We start from the raw sequence: 22,076 nt of genomic DNA, 5'->3' as shown, positions 1-22,076 counted from the left end.
TATTGTATCCTGAGCTACCAGTTTCGTAGTAAATTCGAGGATTATGATTTCACAACGTATTAAGACCCTCTGATCATTTGGTCTCGGAACGGACATCCTGGAACAGGTTCCCGTGAGTCATATGGCGCTCACAAATACATTTAGAAGAAACCCTGGCAATATGGGTATTAAAATTCATGAAATTATTCCGGAAACATGATTTCAATGTATTTGAGACCGTAGGATGGATGTCATCCGGAACGGTCAATCTTGGACAGGTTCCCGAAGGTTCTAAAGTGGCCCCAAACTCATTTAGAAGAAACCCGAACAATATGGGTATCAAAATTCTTGGAATTGTTTCGGAAGCATGTTTTCCAAGTAGTTTAGACCGCAGTTTGAATGTCAACCGGAACGGTCGTCTTGGAATAGGTTTCCGTGGACCAAAAGTGACTACACACTTAGTTTTTATTTTTGCAGCTCGGCAAAAATCCGCACAGCCGTCCGCCAGCAAAATAAAAAACTGAAATTCCGGCAAAAATGATGTTTGTTAGCTGAATTTCGGCAAATTATTTGCTGATTTTCAGCAACTTTGACAGTAATCTCGGCAAAAAACATGTTTGCTGGGGCACGACTGTGCGAATCTCGGTAAAAGTTGACCATTTTGCTGAGATCCCGGTAAAAAAAATTAAGTGTGTACAAACTATAGATAGTAGAATCAATAGATAGTAGAATCTATAGATGAGCGAAAGCATGGCTGAGTCGATTTTTTTGACCGCGCATACGCGCAAATGACGTCACAGCCCTTAACATTTACATTGAAATCGTGACGTCATGCTCGTTTGGAGACACGATTGACAGTTCGTTTGGAGACAGAGGATTTATCCTCGCTCATCTATATATTCCACTATCTATACTACAAATTCATTCAGGTAATATGGCAATATGAATATTAAAATTCGTGGAATTGCTTCGGGAACATGTTTTTCCAAGAAGGTTAGGCTGATGCAGGGTCATTAGGCCGAATGGTTATTACGTTGAATGACCAGTGAGGAGTGAGTAGTGAGAAGTGAGAAGTGAAAAGTAAAAAGTGGAAAGAGAAAAGTGAAAAGTGAAATGAAATAAACGAGAAATGAAAAGTGACACATGGTTGACCTGATTTTGTCTACCTCAAATTTTATCTCGTTTTTGACCTCATCTTATCACGTCCCGCTTTTGTCACGTTTTTGACTCATTTTGATAATTTTAGTCGTTATTCTTATTTTGTAAATTATTTCGCAAACAACAATGATTTTCATGATAGGTTTAACATACAGCGCCTGTGGTTTATTATAAATCATTTCTGTCAAGATTTTTTTAAGCTTTATTGACAAGAAATAGCGGGTATCGCTCACGCATTTTACTATAGACTGATACAAATTTGTAAAATGGATTAAAAAATTGAAAATTTAAAAGAAATCCAATTTTGTCATATTCTCTATTTCATTACCCCAAAATCCACCAAGTGGGTGATGAAATCGAAATACATATTACTATAGTGAGGAGAGAGAAGTGAAGAGCGAAAAGTGAGAAAGGAGAAGTTTTAAGGGAGAAGAAGGAAAAAGAAAAAGGAAGAAGAAAGAAGTAGTAAGAAGCTATCTGAGCAATGCAGCAAAAAGAAAGTGTGGATCTATTGCATTATATTTATTTACACACATATTTACCACATACTATCCAGACGGAAGTTGGCGGCCGTTATCACTCGCGGAAAACTGGATCAGTAGCAAATTTTTTGAAATTGTTGCAGAAGCATGCTTTTATAAGCTGATGGTGCTTCAAAAAGGTTTCCCATCGAAACGGTAAGCCAGTAAAAGTTATTAAAAATAGTCGAGCAGGTAGACTTTACCTCCCTTACTCGATATCTTATCGAATAAAGACGAGCCCGCATTGAGCACTAGTGGTTACGAAATATCGATTCTAGGAAATTCAGGTTCCACAAAAATCTGTTTCGTTATTGTTGGAAAAACTTGATTTTCCTACTACTTGGGGAAACATTTTTCCGAAACAGTTGGTCAAATTTTTCAAATCTATGTTGCCAATTATCCTTATAGGATTACCAATCCGCAGATGCCAATTTCGATTCTCGATCCAAGATGCTTTCGATTGTGAAATGTGCTCATCTCTGTGGACATAGTGTATCCTTTTTCGTAATCCAAGATTTATGGATGTGATATTGAACTAGTGACAAGTAACGATGAGATGGGACTGTTTTGCTAATAAATATCTAATTTCGCATACGCAAATTTAAAAGACAAATCTTCTCATTGGTGCCATGTTCCAATTGGGAAAAATATTTCTGGAAATTAATTGTTCTATGACAGTTATCTACTGCGAGCTTCATACGCATTTTAGTATTGAGGGCAAGTATTTTCAAAGAAAATATTAACCCTGATAGCACAGTACACTGAAATTTATTACATTACTATTTTTTTTTCTTTTTATTTCGGTGGTTCTTCCGATTGATTTGAGAAGTAAATGATTTTCAACATGAAAAAACGAACAGTGGGTAATGTCTGTGACATAACCGCGAAGTGGACGTAGAACTTGACTTGACCATGCCTTTGAAGATGTATAATATATCCAAATCTCTCACGTCACCTAATTTGTATAAAAAATCGGCGATAACAGCCCAAACATTATTATAACAATTTTCATGAGCAATATAGGAAAAAATATCTCAAAAAGAAAAGCTCTCAATCGATTTTTCATCTAATAGTGGAATTTTTTGTGATTTATTTCAAAAATCTTGAAAATCTGCTATTCGCGTATAACATTTTATCTCTAGAGTATTTTAGAATTTTTAAGAACTCTTTAGTAAGTCTATCAATGGCTCTCAGAAGAACCGTATGCTTTGAAAATAAACATTTTCTATGTCCATCTGTTGCGTCATGTTGCAGTGGATTGTAAAACTAATGTTGGGTGCTCCGGGTGGAGCGCGAAACCAAAGCTGTCTTCATGCAGTGTAGGTATGTGCCGACGTGTGTTGTTTCTCCAGATGGAACCAGCGGGATACGAACTGCCGACCGATGAACCGGTGACCAATTGCGAGCATTATCATTATCTTTCTTGGCCCTGATAAGGGCCGGAAATTAACTTTTTAATGGACAACTGCATCGCAATTCTTTCTCTTGCTTTTCTTCAGCCTGTCTCGGATCGATACTGATGCCGGCTGGCCTCGGCTCGACTCTGCTACTGTTACCGGTATCTGCTCGACATTGCTGCGGTGTCGGGTCTGTGGGGTGGACTGCTTCTGGAACTTCTTCTACTGCTGTACTGATGGCTATGCTTCGGCTGATGTTGGCCTCGACTCTGCCGGGCCGAAAAAGTGGATCATCATCGAAGCGTTCGTGATGGGCTTCTTCTTCTTTCTTTTGTTGCTCGCTGCTGGCGTTTATTTCCTAACGGGACTTTTCGCATAGTACATGCCACAAGCCAGGCAATCGAGCTAAGAATTCTCGCTTAACTTTTCAGAAGGTCCTACGTAACATTTTTTTCATGATTTAATCTGAATAATGCAATCAACATACTTCATGTTAATCTGTTGATTGCAATACTCAAATTAAATCATGAAAAAAATGTTACTTAGGACCTTTTGAAAAGTTAAGCGAGAATTGCTGTTCAGGTGGGAAGTGCGGAAAATTTAGGATTGGTAGCTTGGGAGAACATTCAGTCACGTTCGCTTTGTGCGCGAACAGTATCAAACAATGTTTTTCTATATAAATCGATTGATAAATTTTCATTTTGAGATATCTTTTTTAAATTGCTCACGAAAACTGTTATATAATAATGTTTGGGCTGTTATCACCGATGTATTTATCTAAATTAGATTATGTGAGAAATTTGGACATATTAAGTGTCTTTAAAGGCATGGTCAAGTCTAGTTTTTCGTCCACTTCGCGGTCACAGTTCTTGTATGTCACGGTTTTAAAAAATCTTGAAAATCTGCTATTCACGTATAACATTTTATCTCTAGAATATTGGATTTGGCACCCAAGTACAATTTCTAACGCGGAGGGTATTTAAAACTTTGATATTCTATATATCAGTGGCTCTCAGAAGAACCGTTTGCTTCAAAGAAATACATTTTCTATCTCCATCTGTTGCAGCGGACTGTAAGGCTGATGCTGGGTGCTCCTGGGTGGAGCGCGAAACCAAAGCTGTCTTCATGTAGCGTATCCGCTTGACGTGTGCTGTTTCCTCAATGGAACCAGCGGGATGCGAATTGCCTTAATGCAGCATGCGACGAACCAGTGACGAATGCCACACAATTGTGAAAATTATTATTAACTCTCTTGGCCCTGATAAGGGCCGAAAATTAACTCCTTTCGGGGAACTGGTGGACCAAGGGGGTTCCTTTACTCGAAACCAAAACACACACACACGCGATTTCTTCAAGTACATTGCAGTTCTTTCTCTTGATTTTCTTCAACTTGTTTCGGCTCGATACCAATGCCGGCCGGTCTCGGCTCAACACTGAAGCCGGTCGGCCTCAGCTCTTCATTGATGCCGGCTAGTTTCGGCTCGACTCTGCTGCTGCTGCCGGTATCTCCACGGCATTGCTGCGGTGTCGGGTCTGTAGAATGGGCTGCTTCTGGAACATTTTCTGCGGCTGTACTGGCATGCTTTGGCTGATGGTGGCCTCGGCGCTGCCGGGCCGAAAAGCGGATGATGCGGACGATGCTGTTTTGCGAAAAGTTGCGAGTGATGTCGAATCGATGCTGCTGTGGCTTTGCTTGTCCCGGTTAGAATGAAAGAAAAAAATCGTTTTGCGCTATTTTATGCCTTCTCAGCAGACCCAGCGGCAGCTCATTCGCTGGTGTCTGCACCCATCAGAATCAAGCGAACAAATGACGCGAGGAACAAGCGGCACCCATATTTATAGGTTTCAGTGCAGTCAATGTTTTGCTTCGGCAACAGTTTTAGGCCTATTGAAACAAGTTTTTCGGGTCATATCAAGTATGAATATTAAAGGCATACTTAAGATCCGTCAATTAAGGGGTTTTCCGGAGAGATCCGTTCACTGGGACAAACGTTATTATCACTCAAAATCTTTCAACACAGCGTAACGCGATCGATTTAGAAATATTGAAATGACACCCGGTATAGTGAAGAGAGACGTAAGTCCTACGTCAAAAATACAAAAAAAAAGGTTTGTTTTACTAACTTATATGCACGAGGATGTTTCTGTTCCAAAGTCGTTGACCTACCGCCATGTTGAAAGACCTCCACAGCGTCTTTGGTGGTGATGGTGATTGGATTTTGATGTTTTTTTTTTGGATTTTAGGATCGTTGGTTTATGTGGGCTGGAGGGATCCATCGTCGATTCGCATCAACAGCCGATTGACAATAATTTGCTGGTTCGTAGCCACTGGCCACTGACTGTTCGACGGATGAAATCGATTTCCTTCTCTCCGCACAAAGTTCACTTCAATCCTTGGTGTTCTTAAATTTAAAGCAATGTCACGTTCCACACTTCTCATTTAAAAAAAGGCACAAAATGTTTCTTCTGGTGTTCGCTCGATCAACATTGATTTCAAGTATGTGATTCACAATAGTCGTCACATTTTCGAATTTATATTTTGCGGTTTAACCGCTGCCATCAATGTGGTAAACGCGTGGTTGAATCGGGGGAAGATGTCCGACAGGGATTCGACATCAGCATTGACACAGGACCAGTTACTGCAGAATTTAAAGTTGGTCCATATTGTTCAGCTGCTTTAAACACTACACTTTGACGAATTAGAACTGTTTTTACCTTTCGCGTATACAAAGTATTCGTAAAGGCTATAGGATCACTTCAAAACCGAACTTTCGATAGAAGGCTCGGAGACCCATAATGTTATTTAAGTTTTCAAAATAAAGTTTCTTTAATTCAGAATTCACAAAAATTTTAAAATTTCCAAACTTTTGAAATTTACAAAATTCTCCAAACTTTTTATATTTTCAAATGTTTTAAATTTTAAAAATTGACTTTAGTTTTAAAGTTTTAAAAATCTTTAAAGAACACAATATGTATTTGCCAAATCTTTATATTTTTAAAAATAATATTTTTTCAGACTTTATTTTTTTTGTAAATTTAAGTTTTTTAAAATTATAAAAATTCTACAAATTATCGAAACCTTTATTTTTTTAAATTTTCATATTTTATCCAGCTTTTTACGCCAACAATCAATTAATAAGGGGTGAATCGATTTTGACACATACTGTGTAAAGAATATTTTAGTTAAGTCTCATTAGCCATGAATAAACAGTCTTTATATTGATAAAGCTGTTTATTTTTCACCTGGAAATGTTTCAAAATCATGCGTGCAAGTTTTATTAGATTTCATTGTGAAAAACACAGCTAATTTGGGATTCATTTTCAAGAATATAATGACCATAATGTCCATAGGAGCTTAATAAATTTCCTAATCATTTTCTTGTTCATAATTGGGTTAATTATTCTGCAATTAGAGTAAACTAAGGTGATTTGAATGAGATTAAAAAATCCTATGGCTAGGTACTTCTATTCGATTCGTTGTGATTCGATTCAATTCTAGATTCAAAAGAAATCAGACATGTGTCTATTGTTACTATTTTCACCATTTTGGGAATATTATCTCCAAGTGATTTCCAACGCATATGAGAACTCTCATTAACTATCCCAGGATAAAATAAAAGCATGTCGTTTTTTTGGTTATAAAATTTGGTAAGGTCCTAATTCTGAATAACCGAAAAAAAAAATATCTGGGTCTTTCTCTGATTCGATCAATCATCATTATCCCTCCAAACCAGCAAACAAATTCACTTTCCTCAGCTTTGCCAACCATTCTTCAGGTGAAAATTAGTCCTCACTTCAAGTCAAACCTAGCCCAAGTGAAACATCGATGAAAAGGACATTTTATTCTAAACCCTCTTAGACTACAATTTGTTAAATTGTTGTGACCTTGCACAAAAATAGAATAACAAATCATGTGAACCAGATTTTCAGTAGGTAAGCTTGGTTTTCTTTAACATAAGATCCAAAACGCCAGAGAAATAGCTTCAATCGATCCTCCGAACAGAGATAGCTATTCCATAACATGGGAGAAAGAAACAGATTCAAAAAATATGAATGTCAGTGCAGACCTAACTTTAGTTGTCATGAAATGTCACCGCAACCCTAGCTGAATTTTTTTAATAAATGGGGAGTATCGATACTGGTAATTAGCTTGAAAACAGTAGAAAACAGAAAATTATTGAGCATTATCTTACAATATTTAAAACGACCGTTCGTTGTTGAAAAAATATGGTTGAGAAAAGGAGACGTATAGGATATATGAAAAGATATTTTAGTTATTAGATAACCAAAATTTACAAAGCAAAGTTTTCAAAACCCTCAAAATTTCTAAAAAAATATTAGAAAATTTTATAAAATTTGCAATTTGCATCCACAAAATTAAAAATATTACTTAATATTTCATCTGCATCACAAATTTATGTACGAAGAGTGGTGGAATCTATTGGGTTCGTACCAACTGATCTTTGTAATGTGAAAATCTATAAAATTTACATCACTGGAATCACTTCAGATTATTACACTCATGAGTCATGTTCGACACTTCAATCACACAGCGCAATATTTTCGAAGCAAGCGAAGCCATTAGCCACCTCAAAGGGTGTCACTCGTCTCGCGTACGGCGCTACGATAGTGCGCCCTTGTTTTGGTTATTGAGCCATCATGGAAAGCAGAAAAAAGAAACATTACTTCGTCGAATGGCTTTAGCTCTCGGTGACAATCAAGTGAGGGATCCATCGTCTAACGAGGCTGATGGATTTCGTAAGAAAATAGAAAACGATATTCATGACCGAGGTTGTAAAATTATCAAAAGGTCGTTAAAATATGCTCGTAAAAATGGTTCCATGCAACCGAGCAGCAGTGCGCGAAGTGCCGTGGCATAATTAGGGATCCTATAGGAGAAACTGCGAGGGAGGTGCTTTCGGATTACTCAACTGCCAAGCCTGGGTGTGCAGCGACGAAGAGATAAAATTCCACAGGGGAAGAAATGACATTATTCGTTGGGTCGATCGGTTAGCCGAGATTGGATAATTTTAATGACTTCGGCGGAGGGTAATCAATTAGGCTTTAATAGGCGTGAGAATATTTGGATATTGGCATTTGGGCACGAGATTGAGTTAATTATGCTAAGAAGAGCCATATTAATTCTGTTTATTTTTCATTTCAGGTATTCCTCTGTATTTGAAAGGTAAGTTAAGAAGTATTTTATTTTTGATGCTAATATTTTATGTATTTTTGCTTACGAAATCCGTACAAAATACAAAATAATCCGAAACATTTTTCCAAAATCGGTTGCGATTAATAAGTGCTTCAATAAAAATTTCAAATTCTTTCAATGAAACAAATCGAGCGAAAAATTGAGTGGGCTGGTCCTTACATTGTATTCGAAGCTCAACAACATAATAATGATGAAAGATGGTGGCTCGTTTTTATTTTGCACCAAAAACGCAAATTAAATTAAAACACTTCAAATATTTGAACTCATCTGCAGAACAACACAATTACCATATTTTACCAGCTGACATTCTCTCGAAATTCACCGTATCAATTAATGAAACGAAGCATAAATTAAGGATAATTGTTTGTATCATGTGGCAGTGTGCATTGTTCTCTGCCGAAAGCCTCATTATTGGATGATTTAACTTTAATCCCCTCGAGTTTCGGCATTATTTAATCTATTTTTTTGTTGAAAAAGACAAAAAATGAAATGTGTTTTATATCCGACGCGATTTTTGACGCTTCAAACCGGCAAGCCTTTGAACGCGTGGAATTTATTAACCAGATTAGCACCGAGATATAAAGAGATGCTATCGCATCCCGAATCAGATCATATCGCGCCATGCTGTTCCATTTCGGGTTGGTGTTTCGCCTCAGCAACCACCTCAGTATCAGTGGAACCGAATTTTATGCGAAAAGAGTCATTCCCGACCAACACCTAAGATGCTGCTTCTGCACTCTTCGGACTTGTTGATGATGACGCTGTGTAGACAAGAATGTGCTCGTGCCAAACGAACCGAGCGAAATTGATTGAGCCATTCCGGAAAAACGGCTGATTAACTTCGAAAAGTCGGTTGGTTGGAGCTCGACGACGGGGTTTGGGATCAATTGGTCACGCACGACCCGAAGCAGACCAAGAAGCTGGGTGCCATCAATCGTTAAGACATGTACAAAGTGGCATCCGCAGAATTGCCTCTTGGCTTTTAAGGTCATCTAAAAGTGTGACAAAGGCCACGATGGGACAGCTGTTGAATGTTTGAAATTTTGCCGAAAGTGGAAACTGACGACGTCGTTTGTGCGGATGATGACTTAATTAAAAGGCGTATCCTTTCGGGAGAATATCTGCAAACTGGTGTTGGTATTCTGCACACGTCTCGTGTGAGTTTCTTTTGTTTGGTTCATGAGGGCAGATTTATGTTTTAGAGTAGTTATTACTTGAGATATCATAATCGAAACATTAGAAATTAAAAAAATGTTTTTAAAATGTATGTTAGTGTTGGCTTTTGATGTCAACGAATTTTAGCAAAGACCAATCTTATTAATCTATTATCAGACTATCATTGAAGTGATCACTGCAATATGTTAAAGTCCTTTCCATTTCACTGGATGGTAGCCGCACGTGATCAGCTTTGTATCAGTGGAAGGCGTCTTCCGTTTGGAAATACCATCTCGCTCAAATCGTGCCTTATCTTGTTGTGAAAATCGGATAACAATCGAGAAATATGTTCAACAGGATATTACATGACGTTCTTTTCAAGTGTTCGACCTATTTCTGTCTTCTCAATAATTGGAGTTTCTTAGCTGTTTCTAGCCGAGTATCGGACGCTGAAGATTTCCTTTCATTATAGGTCGAAATATTCTTAAACTTAAAGATGTTTAGATATTTAAAAACTATAGAGATGATCTAAGAATGCACCGAAAAAGGGCACAATGGGTTGAAATGTGGTGGAGCGATTAAGGAAGAGGTAAGAAGGGTCTTCCATGAAAGGCTGAATCACATAAGGCTGAAAACTCATAAGGCTGAAAAATCACGAGAAACCAATTTTAGTGGAAGAATTCACATTTGACGTTAATAGGGGCACAAACTAAAATGATCCGCAACCTTCTTGCGACTTCTTGTTGTCTTTCAATTTTTATACGGAATTATTAGTTTTTAGTCTATACAAATTTTAGATAACATAGAAAGGAACTAGACTTTATTGTTCTTGGTTCTTGTATTTGATTTTTGATTCTTGTCAAGATTACTTTCTTCGCTTATTCTTCGCTCTTGTTTCTTTTTCCTTCTTAATTATTCCTTCTTTCTTCCTACTTCCTTCTCCCTTTTTTCTTCTTCCTTCTTTTTTTAAATTTTTTTTTCATTTTTTCCTTCTTTCTTCTTCAACCATTCCTTTTTCCTTCTTCTTGTTTCTTTCTTCCTTCTTCGTTCTACCATTCTTCTTAGTTCTTCCTTCTTAATTCCTCCTTCCTTGTTCCTATTTCCTTCTTCTCCTCCTTTGTTCCTTCTTTCTTTTTCCTACTTTTTTTCTGGTTTCTACTTACTTGATTTTTCTTTGTTCTTCTTCTTCTTCCTTCTTCATTTATTCCTGTTGCTTCTTAACTTCTTCCTTTTCCTTGTTTTTTCTTCTTCTTTTTTCTTCTTTCTTCCTTGTTTTACCTCCCTGTTTGTCTTCTTTCCAATCCCTTCTTCCTTTTCCTAGTTTCTTTTTCCTTTTTCTCTATTCTTTCTTCATTTTACATTATCCTTCTTCTTTCTTCCTTCTTTCAACCATTTTTCCGTCCTGTTTTCTTCTTTCTTCATTTTCCTTCCTTTTTCCCTTTTTCTTTCTTCTTTCCTTTACCATCTTCCCTTTATTTTTGCTTCATTCTTGTTCCTTCTTCTTTTTTCCTTCTCCATTCTTCTGTCTTTCTTCTCTCTTCTCCCTTTTTTATTCTTCTCTTTCCTCCTTCCTTTTTTTTTTTTTTATTCTTTATTTAGGTGTTTTTTAATTAATAATTAATAATTAATTAATTAATAAATTTAATTAATAATAATTGTTAATTTAATTTAATTTTAATCCTCCTTCCTTCTTCTCTGTGCAATTCTTATTCTTTTAGTATCTTTATTAGAGAGACTTTCATCCCTAGGCTGGCGCGTCTCCGGCTATTTCTATTCTTAATTCTTAATTCTTAATTCTTAATTCTTAATTCTTAATTCTTAATTCTTAATTCTTAATTCTTAATTCTTAATTCTTAATTCTTAATTCTTAATTCTTAATTCTTAATTCTTAATTCTTAATTCTTAATTCTTAATTCTTAATTCTTTATTCTTTATTCTTTATTCTTTATTCTTTATTCTTTATTCTTTATTCTTTATTCTTTATTCTTTATTCTTTATTCTTTATTCTTTATTCTTTATTCTTTATTCTTTATTCTTTATTCTTTATTCTTTATATTCTTTATTCTTTATTCTTTATTCTTTATTCTTTATTCTTTATTCTTTATTCTTTATTCTTTATTCTTTATTCTTTATTCTTTATTCTTTATTCTTTATTCTTTATTCTTTATTCTTTATTCTTTATTCTTATTCTTTATTCTTTATTCTTTATTCTTTATTCTTTTATTCTTTTATTCTTTATTCTTTATTCTTTATTCTTTATTCTTTTATTCTTTATTCTTTATTCTTTATTCTTTATTCTTTATTCTTTATTCTTTTATTCTTTATTCTTTATTCTTTTATTCTTTATTCTTTATTCTTTATTCTTATTCTTTATTCTTTATTCTTTATTCTTTATTCTTTATTCTTTATTCTTTATTCTTTATTCTTTATTCTTTTATTCTTTATTCTTTATTCTTTTATTCTTTATTCTTTATTCTTTATTCTTTATTCTTTATTCTTTATTCTTTTATTCTTTATTCTTTATTCTTTATTCTTTATTCTTTTATTCTTTATTCTTTATTCTTTTATTCTTTATTCTTTATTCTTTATTCTTTATTCTTTATTCTTTTATTCTTTATTCTTTATTCTTTATTCTTATTCTTTATTCTTTATTCTTTATTCTTTATTCTTTTATTCTTTATTCTTTATTCTTTATTCTTTATTCTTTATTCTTTATTCTTTATTCTTTATTCTTTATTCTTTATTCTTTATTCTTTATTCTTTATTCTTTATTCTTTATTCTTTATTCTTTATTCTTTATTCTTTTATTCTTTTATTCTTTATTCTTTATTCTTTATTCTTTATTCTTTATTCTTTATTCTTTATTCTTTATTCTTTATTCTTTATTCTTTATTCTTTATTCTTTATTCTTTATTCTTTATGCTTCTTTTTTTATTCTTTAATATTTATTCTTTATTATTCTTAATTATGTATTCTTTACTTTTTAATCTTTATTATTTTTTTCTTTATTCTTTATTCATTATTCTTTATTCTTTATTCTTTATTCTTTATTCTTTATTCTTTATTCTTTATTCTTTTATTCTTTATTCTTTATTCTTTATTCTTTATTCTTTTATTCTTTATTCTTTATTCTTTATTCTTTATTCTTTATTCTTTATTCTTTATTCTTTATTCTTTATTCTTTATTCTTTATTCTTTATTCTTTATTCTTTATTCTTTATTCTTTATTCTTTATTCTTTATTCTTTATTCTTTATTCTTTATTCTTTATTCTTTATTCTTTTATTCTTTATTCTTTATTCTTTATTCTTTATTCTTTATTCTTTATTCTTTATTCTTTATTCTTTATTCTTTATTCTTTATTCTTTTATTCTTTATTCTTTATTCTTTATTCTTTTATTCTTTATTCTTTATTCTTTATTCTTTATTCTTTATTCTTTTATTCTTTATTCTTTATTCTTTATTCTTTATTCTTTATTCTTTATTCTTTATTCTTTATTCTTTATTCTTTATTCTTTATTCTTTATTCTTTATTCTTTATTCTTTATTCTTTATTCTTTTATTCTTTATTCTTTTATTCTTTATTCTTTATTCTTTATTCTTTATTCTTTATTCTTTATTCTTTATTCTTTATTCTTTATTCTTTATTCTTTATTCTTTTATTCTTTATTCTTTATTCTTTATTCTTTATTCTTTATTCTTTATTCTTTATTCTTTATTCTTTATTCTTTATTCTTTATTCTTTTATTCTTTATTCTTTATTCTTTATTCTTTTATTCTTTATTCTTTATTCTTTTATTCTTTATTCTTTATTCTTTATTCTTTATTCTTTTATTCTTTATTCTTTATTCTTTATTCTTTTATTCTTTATTCTTTATTCTTTATTCTTTATTCTTTATTCTTTATTCTTTATTCTTTATTCTTTATTCTTTATTCTTTATTCTTTATTCTTTATTCTTTATTCTTTTATTCTTTATTCTTTATTCTTTTATTCTTTATTCTTTATTCGTTATTCTTTATTCTTTTATTTTTTATTCTTTATTCTTTATTCTATATTCTTTATTTTTTATTCTTTATTCTTTATTCTTTATTCTTTATTCTTTATTCTTTATTCTTTATTCTTTATTCTTTATTCTTTATTCTTTATTCTTTATTCTTTATTCTTTATTCTTTATTCTTTATTCTTTATTCTTTATTCTTTATTCTTTATTCTTTATTCTTTATTCTGCTGAGATTCATTTCATTCCATTAATGTCAGCCTTTCGATACATTTCAGCCTTCTGATACTTTCAGCCTTTTGAGACTTTCAGCCTTTCGGGATTTCAGCCTTTTGAGTTCAGCCTTATGTGTTTCAGCCTTTCGTAGGACACCCGGTAAGAAATAGGGGATCATGCTTAAGTTCTGCGTAAATTTCTCAGGTAGCATCAAACCCGTGAAAAATCTCAACATTTGTATCGTAATACTTTGTCAAACCAAACGAGGCTACCCGGAGCGTCCACGACTCGTTAGTCAAATAATTAAAATTTATTAGCATACTTACACCCCGCCATAATTTAACTTTATTCATGTCGTTCCGCATCGCTCTACGACTACAACTACTGGGTGGACCGGGTGGACCCATATTGAAAAGCCATCGGCCGCAGTCAGTTAGTAAAGTGAAAATTAACCCAATCGTCGGACCAACAGAGCCAGCCGACTCGACGTGACGCGACGATGGCTTATTATTGACAGTTTTATTCCGGCTCTAAGTTGTCAATTAACGCAAGCTGGAACATCATTCTGGTTCTCCCTCACCAACGATGATTTCCTCTCCACCATGATTGCGAGTCGCCGTTCGGCGTGTGAATAGAGAAGTCGATCTGTTTATGACCAATAACCGGAATAGTAATGCTAATATATGTATTGAAGGGAGTACAAGTTAAAATGTTTCAATTGGATTAATTTACGCTTTCTGCAAGTTTAGTAGTAAGTTGCAATTTTGAAATGTGAAAAAATATTTCCACGAAAGAATTCTAATCATTAGATAAGATTTACGTTATTTTCTGTAAATGTTATGGGCATCATTTAAATTGTGGGTGATTCAAACCTCATAGTAGGAGATCAGAATTCAATCAAAATTTTGTGCATTGAACCATTCTCCCCCACAGCTTCACGGCACTGACAACTTTAGCGACTTCGACGGGTGAAACCGGTCGCTCGTCCAGTCAAGTGGGGGTGCAATAAATGCGCACTGATGGTTCATTAATTTCTCACTTTTATGCGCTTTGAATTTACTTTGTAGGACGCCCGGTAGATGAATGTAAATTTCTAGAATTATCCAAAACAATTACCTAATCATTCCACAATGCCGATTGTACATAAAGTTTTATCATTTTATATCGCACCCGAAACGACGAGCACCAATTAGTCATAATGCTATCGGCCGAATGGAGCAAATTTTGATCAAGCCATAATGGCCGTAACCTTTATTGGTCCAGATAGGTTCATAAATTTACGATCCTATTTTCATCTATGCAATCTATTGTGCGTCGGTTTGATCAGTTTCAATTTTAAAATAATTTATTACACATGGAGCAGTATCATAAAAACGGCCAAGGGTCATGGACAAACGGGAACGCACAAGTGAAATAAGATACCCGTCATCATTACGGCACCAGTAATTATTTTATTTTACGACGTGTAATTACCGTGTTTCAAATTTCATAAATGTTAAATCTGAAGTAATTTATCAATTGATGGTGTGAGTTATCGCATTCATCATGTCTAGTTAACTGCATGAAAAACGTTTTGAATTTTTCTAAAAGTCAATCAGACGTGTTGTTTAACCAAATAAATTATCAGTCAATCTTTCGATTTAATCTCCTTGATTGCTCACTAACCGCCAAATCAATTCCCTACGACCCGACCTCGAAACTGGCCTGATAAATTGCAACACTTAACACATAATGATCCGTTCTAGTTAATAGACTTCCCACGGAATGTCTACATCTCCTTTCCAGCCCATTGACTTACGGCGGAACTCCATTGTACCTATCAATCCGCCCCTCCCGTCATCGTCCGACACAACTCGAACACGTGGCAAATGATCCGATAGCCATTTATGTAATCACCGAACCCTAATATTTCCTATAGCCATCGCTTCTTCGTGCTGGAGATGCCGCATCCCGTCGTCGGATGACACGTTGGTTTCCTGATCTGGTTGACACACTGTTTCCGTTGGTGCATAATCCTGATAAAAATTGGGAAAAAAGATTTTGGCGTCAATAAAATCCATATATTCAATTGATTATTATTTGTGGTAGACAAAATTAGAGATTTAAATAATAAGTTTATATTATGAAGTGATTCCACATTTTCGTGCAATATATGGAGCCTATAGTTCTTCGTCGCAATAGATGGATGGATGGCTACCATGAATCTTTTTGTTCCTGAGAAAAATTCACTCCGCATCCTCCACGTTCATTAGCTTGAACCAAGTCAGTCTAAGTCTTTATCCTCTTTACAACCCAAAACTGTTCGTCAACAATCGCACGTCAAACGTGTTCATCGCCAAACTTTTCAAATACCGTTGACACGATGCAAGAACTTTTCCTGTTGTTCTTTATTTATCATCGTTTGCCGAATTCCTTTCAGATGCAGTAAACCTAGGAAATTGTACGTTTCACCTTCAACCTTATTCCTAATCTCCTTTTGTTCTTAACAGATGTAAATGTACGGACCTATCCCAAACTCCATCCAAATGTCGTTGCTGAATACCGTCACAAGCTTAAGAATTTGGTGCAGTTTCTCCAGAGATTCCGCAAACAACTTCCTAAAGAAATTGTGGATAAGGTAAATCCCATGAATAAAATTCGGGTCCTGGTGCAGCGCAATTCCTTATACAATGAGTAACACCACGAAAGTCTTGGGCGGTCATGTTTACTATTCCTCCACAATATCGTTATCCATCTGCCATCCACATTCCATCGCCGTCATGTACCACAAATATTGATCTAGAACTACGTGGCATCTAGAATCTCCGAAAATACTTCGCCAAAATCTGCTTTGTCATTGCACCCTTTCGTTGATGTTGAATATTCAGGTTTGGTTCTCTATAATACAGCAAACAAGTAGCAATAGTACTCAATCACTGTACTTAAGTGTCGAGCACGTCGCACAAGGGTTTTTGTGCTTTGGGAAAGCGCATCCATCACTCTTACCTTGCGGGCGTGTTCGCAATCCCAACGTTCTTATAGCAGAAAACACAATAATGGCAATCATCGTTATCAACGTGTACCTCCGCTATGGTTATGTTCCTGGTGTAAAACAGAAGGTGAATAAGGCCCAGTTCCTTTCTTCCTCTCCTCACCCTCGAAGATTTGAATGCCCACCATCCTGTATTGGGCGGTTCTAGAACTGATTCTCGCGACGTTGCCCATGTCAAAACCTTTGAGAATGGAGACCTGGCCATTCTTAATGATGACTCCTCCACCTTCTCCAATGAACATTCTGCTATTTCCAACGCTGTCACCGCAGCCATCTGGTTCCTATCCCTAACTCGTAAACTGGCAGGCAAGTACGGATCTTTTCGGAAGCAATCTCTACCTAATTTTGATTTCTACTCATGCGTCTCCTTTCACCTCCTTCATCCTCATTAAGATAATTTTCAGATGAGGTATAAGTAATAAAATAAAAAATAAAAAAACAATAAATGGCCTCGATGGCGCTACAACGACGCTGACTGGGAGACCAACCAGCTTCTCCTACGTAACTCGGTAGCAAATGACAGTTTGAGCTCCTTTCCCGAGTTCACCACCACACACGAATCAATAAACGTAGACATACTTGCAATTTTTGTGTGATCTTTGCTGCTGATACATACCAAGTCTCACTGTCGTATTACAACACAGATTTCACGAAAGACTTTTGTTGACTACGCCCCGTCGAAAACTGCAGCATCCGCACATACATCTACGTCACTGACAAATGAACAAGGCAAACCTGCAACCACACGAGCGATTGTTAATGAAAACCAGATGTACACAAAACCACGATAAAAGTGAATGCTACTAGTGTCCTAACTTAATGGAAATTTACTTAAATCTACGGCCTTAATCTAGTGTTTTCTATCTTATTACAATTGCTAACTACATACTAGTGTTGAACTCTATTAGGAATCTAAAGAAAAGTGAGAACTTAATGAAATTATAATTAGTAGCGCTGAACTCAGATTATAACCTATGTTTATCTCTAGTTCCTTAGTGTAGCTTTTTAAACTATTGCCTATTACGATCTTCCGCGAGGTAATCGATAGCCTAGACACCAAGGTGAGCTAAATTATTACTATATCTTAAACAACGTCATGAAATCTAAGATAAGTGTTTAACACAGGTTTCGTAGAAGAGATCAATTGAAAAATCAGGCACCACACGTTTCTCCTTGCCAGCTACCTCTGAGCCAATACCGTAGATAGGTGAGACATTATAAGTGTTTTGAATCACACGTTGCTGATACAAACTTTTTGTAGATTTCGTTCGGAACAGGATTTCAATGACTCTTTGCACGTAATCAGCGAAAACCACTAAAGTATTCTTTTTTTATATTTAAGCGATTCTTTATCTAAGAAAAATAATTTGTTTCTCAGGAATTTTATAACTTTCGTCCGTTGAAATAAAACTATCTGGAAGGAAGTTCATGGAATTTAATTCAATTCGCTGTAGCCAACAACAACTTTAATAATCGTAGTTTGTTGCGTAAACAAATTTTATATCCACGTAAACACGCAAAAGCAGCCCTAGCCTTCTTGATCCTTTCTCCTATTTCAATCTTGGTTCCACCCAGTGGCATGGCAGGGGTTGTTCATGTTGACATTCAATTACTTGGTCTAGCTAAATTTGGTCTTAGAGATCCGTTGCACTATTAGAGCAATATCATAAGCCAAATCGAAGTCGTTTAAGTGTTCCATTGTAAAAGGCTACCAGAGAAGCCCACGGCAGCGGAGATAGAACACATCCTTTACTCACTCCAGCGATTACCAGAATGGGGTCAGACAAAGCTCCGTTATGCAGCACTCTGCACGTAAAAGCTTCGTACTGCGCAGATTTTCGTGGTTCAGGTTATTGTAAACTTTGTTGTAGTCAATAAATACCAAATAGAGGGACTCTTGGCATTCGTTGACTTGCTCCAGGAGAATACGGAGCGACCGGTGCCAGTGGTTCGCTCCAGAACAAAGGTTGGCCAGAACTTCAAAATGTCCCTAAATATATCCCTTATGTTTGTATTATGGTATTTTGATGGTTTTTGTCACATACAGACTTAAACGTGGGTGTTGGAAGCAACTTTGGCAATATACATTATACAGCCGTTTTAGGCATCTCTGTGAATAGTAAATACTTTCATTTTACTGCTAAATTCGGATTTTGAAAACAGATTGTTTCGCAACAAAGATGATCTCACTTGCCATAAAACTAGTTAATACTATTCCATTTAATTCCATTACTTGATTGTTACTTCACAGTTACGTATTTCGACTTCAACAGTAAGGCCGTTATTGGTTTTCTTACTTGACTCAAGTGGTGGAATTAAATGGGATAGTACAAACTCGTCTTTTGAAAAGTGAAAAAAAGCTATAAATAATTTTCGTATCAAAAGACTTGCTTGCTAAATACTGGCTGTGCATGTGCTAAGACAAATAATTTTATTTGGAACATCCACAATTATGGAATATTTTTAAAAAAGGTGTATTTGAAAAGAATCAATTAATCTGCTTAGCTTAGCTTTCACTGACTCTACACATATCTATGCTTGCTACTCTGTGATTGATCAGAATCAGAGAAATTGCACAATGAATCAAATGAATGATTGACTGGGATTGTTCAAGCATTCTCAGTGTGCAAGTTTCAGTGACTCTAAAATTTAAATGATCAATAACGGCGCCGGCCACGTCCTTGTAGTCAGTTAGGAAGAAGGAAGGAATATTATTAGTAGGTGGTTTTTGCTATTTGAAGACCGTGTTTACCTCTGCGTCTCCACGAAAACCACAGGAAGGATTATTAGTTAGTTGGTAGGCATCGTTGTATCTGGATTCACTCTGATAAGCGATACGACCGTGCCATTCTTTCTTCTTCTCCTTCTTCTTCTTATTGGCATTACATCCCCACACTGGGACAGAGCCGCCTCGCAGCTTGGTGTTCATTAAGCACTTCCACAGTTATTAACTGCGAGGTTTCTAAGCCAAGTTACCATTTTTGCATTTGTATATCATGAGGCTAACACGATGATACTTTATGCCCAGGGAAGTCGAGACAATTTCCAATCCGAAAATTGCCTAGACCGGCACCGGGAATCGAACCCAGCCACCCTCAGCATGGTCTTGCTTTGTAGCCGCGCATCTTACCGCACGGCTAAGGAGGACCCCATTCTTTATACACAGTGATTTTACCTAGCCATGAATCGGGCGCGAAAAGTAGTACAAACTAACTACCGGCCTACCGGACGCGCAAGGCAGAACACAATATTCCGGCCGATCGCGCGATCGTTCTGCTGTCCGAAACAAGAGAAATCTCGCACTGAACTCTATTTGGAAAGAATCAATTAATCTGAACGACAAACGAACAACTTTTATTACAACTGTGTACTTACATTTGAATCATTTGTTTGAGAAACTGCATAAGTCCATTTTACACTATTTCGAGAAAACAACAAAAAACTGTTTTTGAACAAATTGGCACCGAATCTCTCGATTTCTTCGATACAGATCAATAGTTTATGGCAGAACTCAACACCCTGGAGCACTTTCAGTGCAAAAAATGTAAGCAGTACTCCACAATTGCTCTTCAAAGTACGTGGACATATGTAGTTTCTCAAACAAACGAAATTTTTTTCATACATTCCTGAACAAAAATTTTTTTTTCGTATTTTTTGCCAGAATACGTATTTTTGGACAAGGATTCAGAATATATAAAAATCTCATTTTGGCCAAAAATGTTAAATATGCAGTTTCTCAAACAAACGGTTCATTTGTATTCTTCATAATCTTGACTCGAAACAGGCTTTTCCTTGCTTATTTAAAGGAATCTGTCTTATATAAGAGAATAGTTAGAATAATATATTTCCACAAATATGAAGCAGTTCAGCTTTTCAGTTCAAATCTCAGTACCAACATTCTCTATTGCTGGCAAAAAGAGTGTGTTACATTTTAGCTCGAGCTCAAACATTAGAACTTGAAACTCTTGATATGTATTGTAGAATCATGTTGATGGCAGAGTATTGAACAATACCAATTTCCAATACTAAGAATTTTCATTTCATTTTCAGCTTTATAAAAGTTTTCAGCATGATTACGTATTTCGGATTATTAGACATAAACAAAATCCCAACAATAAAATTCATGTCTAATCTAATCTAATCTAATCTAATCGAACACAAACGCAGCCAGTACAAAGAAAGCATCCTGGAAAACTATTGAGTTAGATGACGCCCAATAATTTTTCTTGTCAATATTGAGGCTTACAGCATACCAGTGGTATGACATAAACTTCAAAGCGGCCAGGCCCACTGCGTTGTGTTTGCCGCAGAGATGATTCTTCGAGATGTATTGTGTTCAAGTAGTCACTTCAACATGATACATATCACGAATCTACAGGGTTTGAAGGATGCGTGGACATACCGTACCATACGCACCGCGTTCTTTTTAAGTTCTCATTTTGGTAGTTGTATATAAATAAATATGTAGTGAAATGAATAACATTATGATAAGAAATTATATCAAATTTTATATATATTTGTAGAGTACAACGTCAACTAGGAGCCGAAGTTGATTCGGGATGTACATCTCTTGTAGAAGAAGCTGGAAATTGTAAAGAATTTATTTATTATTTAGAATGTTATATATCAGATAGCAGTTTATGTGCCAGGAAGTCGTCTACGTAAAGGTTACATGGCAGGTTGTGAAGCTTTCCTTCCTGGGATGTTTTGTAGTGGGCTATAAAAACGTTAAATCAGTATGAAGGTACATAATACAATAATATAAATATATAAAAGCATAAAAATATGATTTTTTAATATGAAAATAAGAAACATAAAAATATAGTGTAATAATAGAATAAAAATTGCTATATGAAAATTTAAAAATATGAAGACATGAAAATAAAAAATGAAGATACAAAAATATGAGTACATAAAAACATGAGAATATGATAATATTGCAAGTGTTAAAATATAAAATGTGATATTAAAGTATTAAATTTTGAGAATATGACAATATAAAGATCTGAAAATAAGATAATATTAAAATATTAAAACACAAAAATATAGGAGATGGAAATATGAAAGTATAAAAAATAATATAATATAAATATAGAAATATGTAAATATGCTAATTAAATTATAACAACATGAAAGTATGAAAATATAAGAAAGGCAAAAAAATTAAAATATGAAAATTAAATATTTCAAACTACAATATGAAAATATGATATGAAAAAAATACAAATATATGAAAATACAAAAGTATAAAAATATGAACGTATACAAGTATAAATAAGAAGGGTAAAAATGTGAAAGCATAAAAAAGGCATCATAATGTGTATATAACTATAAAAATAGAAAAAATATAAGAGTAAGAAAAATATGGTAATATAAAAATATTATAATATGAAGGTGTAATAACATG

At 34.5% G+C, this 22,076-nt stretch overlaps 1 protein-coding gene across 13 annotated transcripts in view; it reads left to right on the top strand.

Moving 5' to 3' along the window:
- LOC134218429 (collagen alpha-1(XVIII) chain) overlaps window positions 1-22,076 on the top strand; it is an 865,092-nt gene that overhangs the window by 193,685 nt on the left and 649,331 nt on the right. For all 13 annotated transcript variants that reach the window (XM_062697407.1, XM_062697401.1, XM_062697402.1 and 10 more), the window contains exon 3: window positions 8,220-8,240. In XM_062697407.1, coding sequence (XP_062553391.1) covers window positions 8,220-8,240 — 21 coding nt within the window. The remainder of the gene's footprint in view (window positions 1-8,219; window positions 8,241-22,076) is intronic.

The sequence above is a fragment of the Armigeres subalbatus genome, chromosome 2 (assembly GCF_024139115.2).
Source record: "Armigeres subalbatus isolate Guangzhou_Male chromosome 2, GZ_Asu_2, whole genome shotgun sequence".
Lineage (NCBI taxonomy): Eukaryota > Metazoa > Arthropoda > Insecta > Diptera > Culicidae > Armigeres > Armigeres subalbatus.
This window is presented reverse-complemented; position numbering and strand designations above follow the sequence as displayed.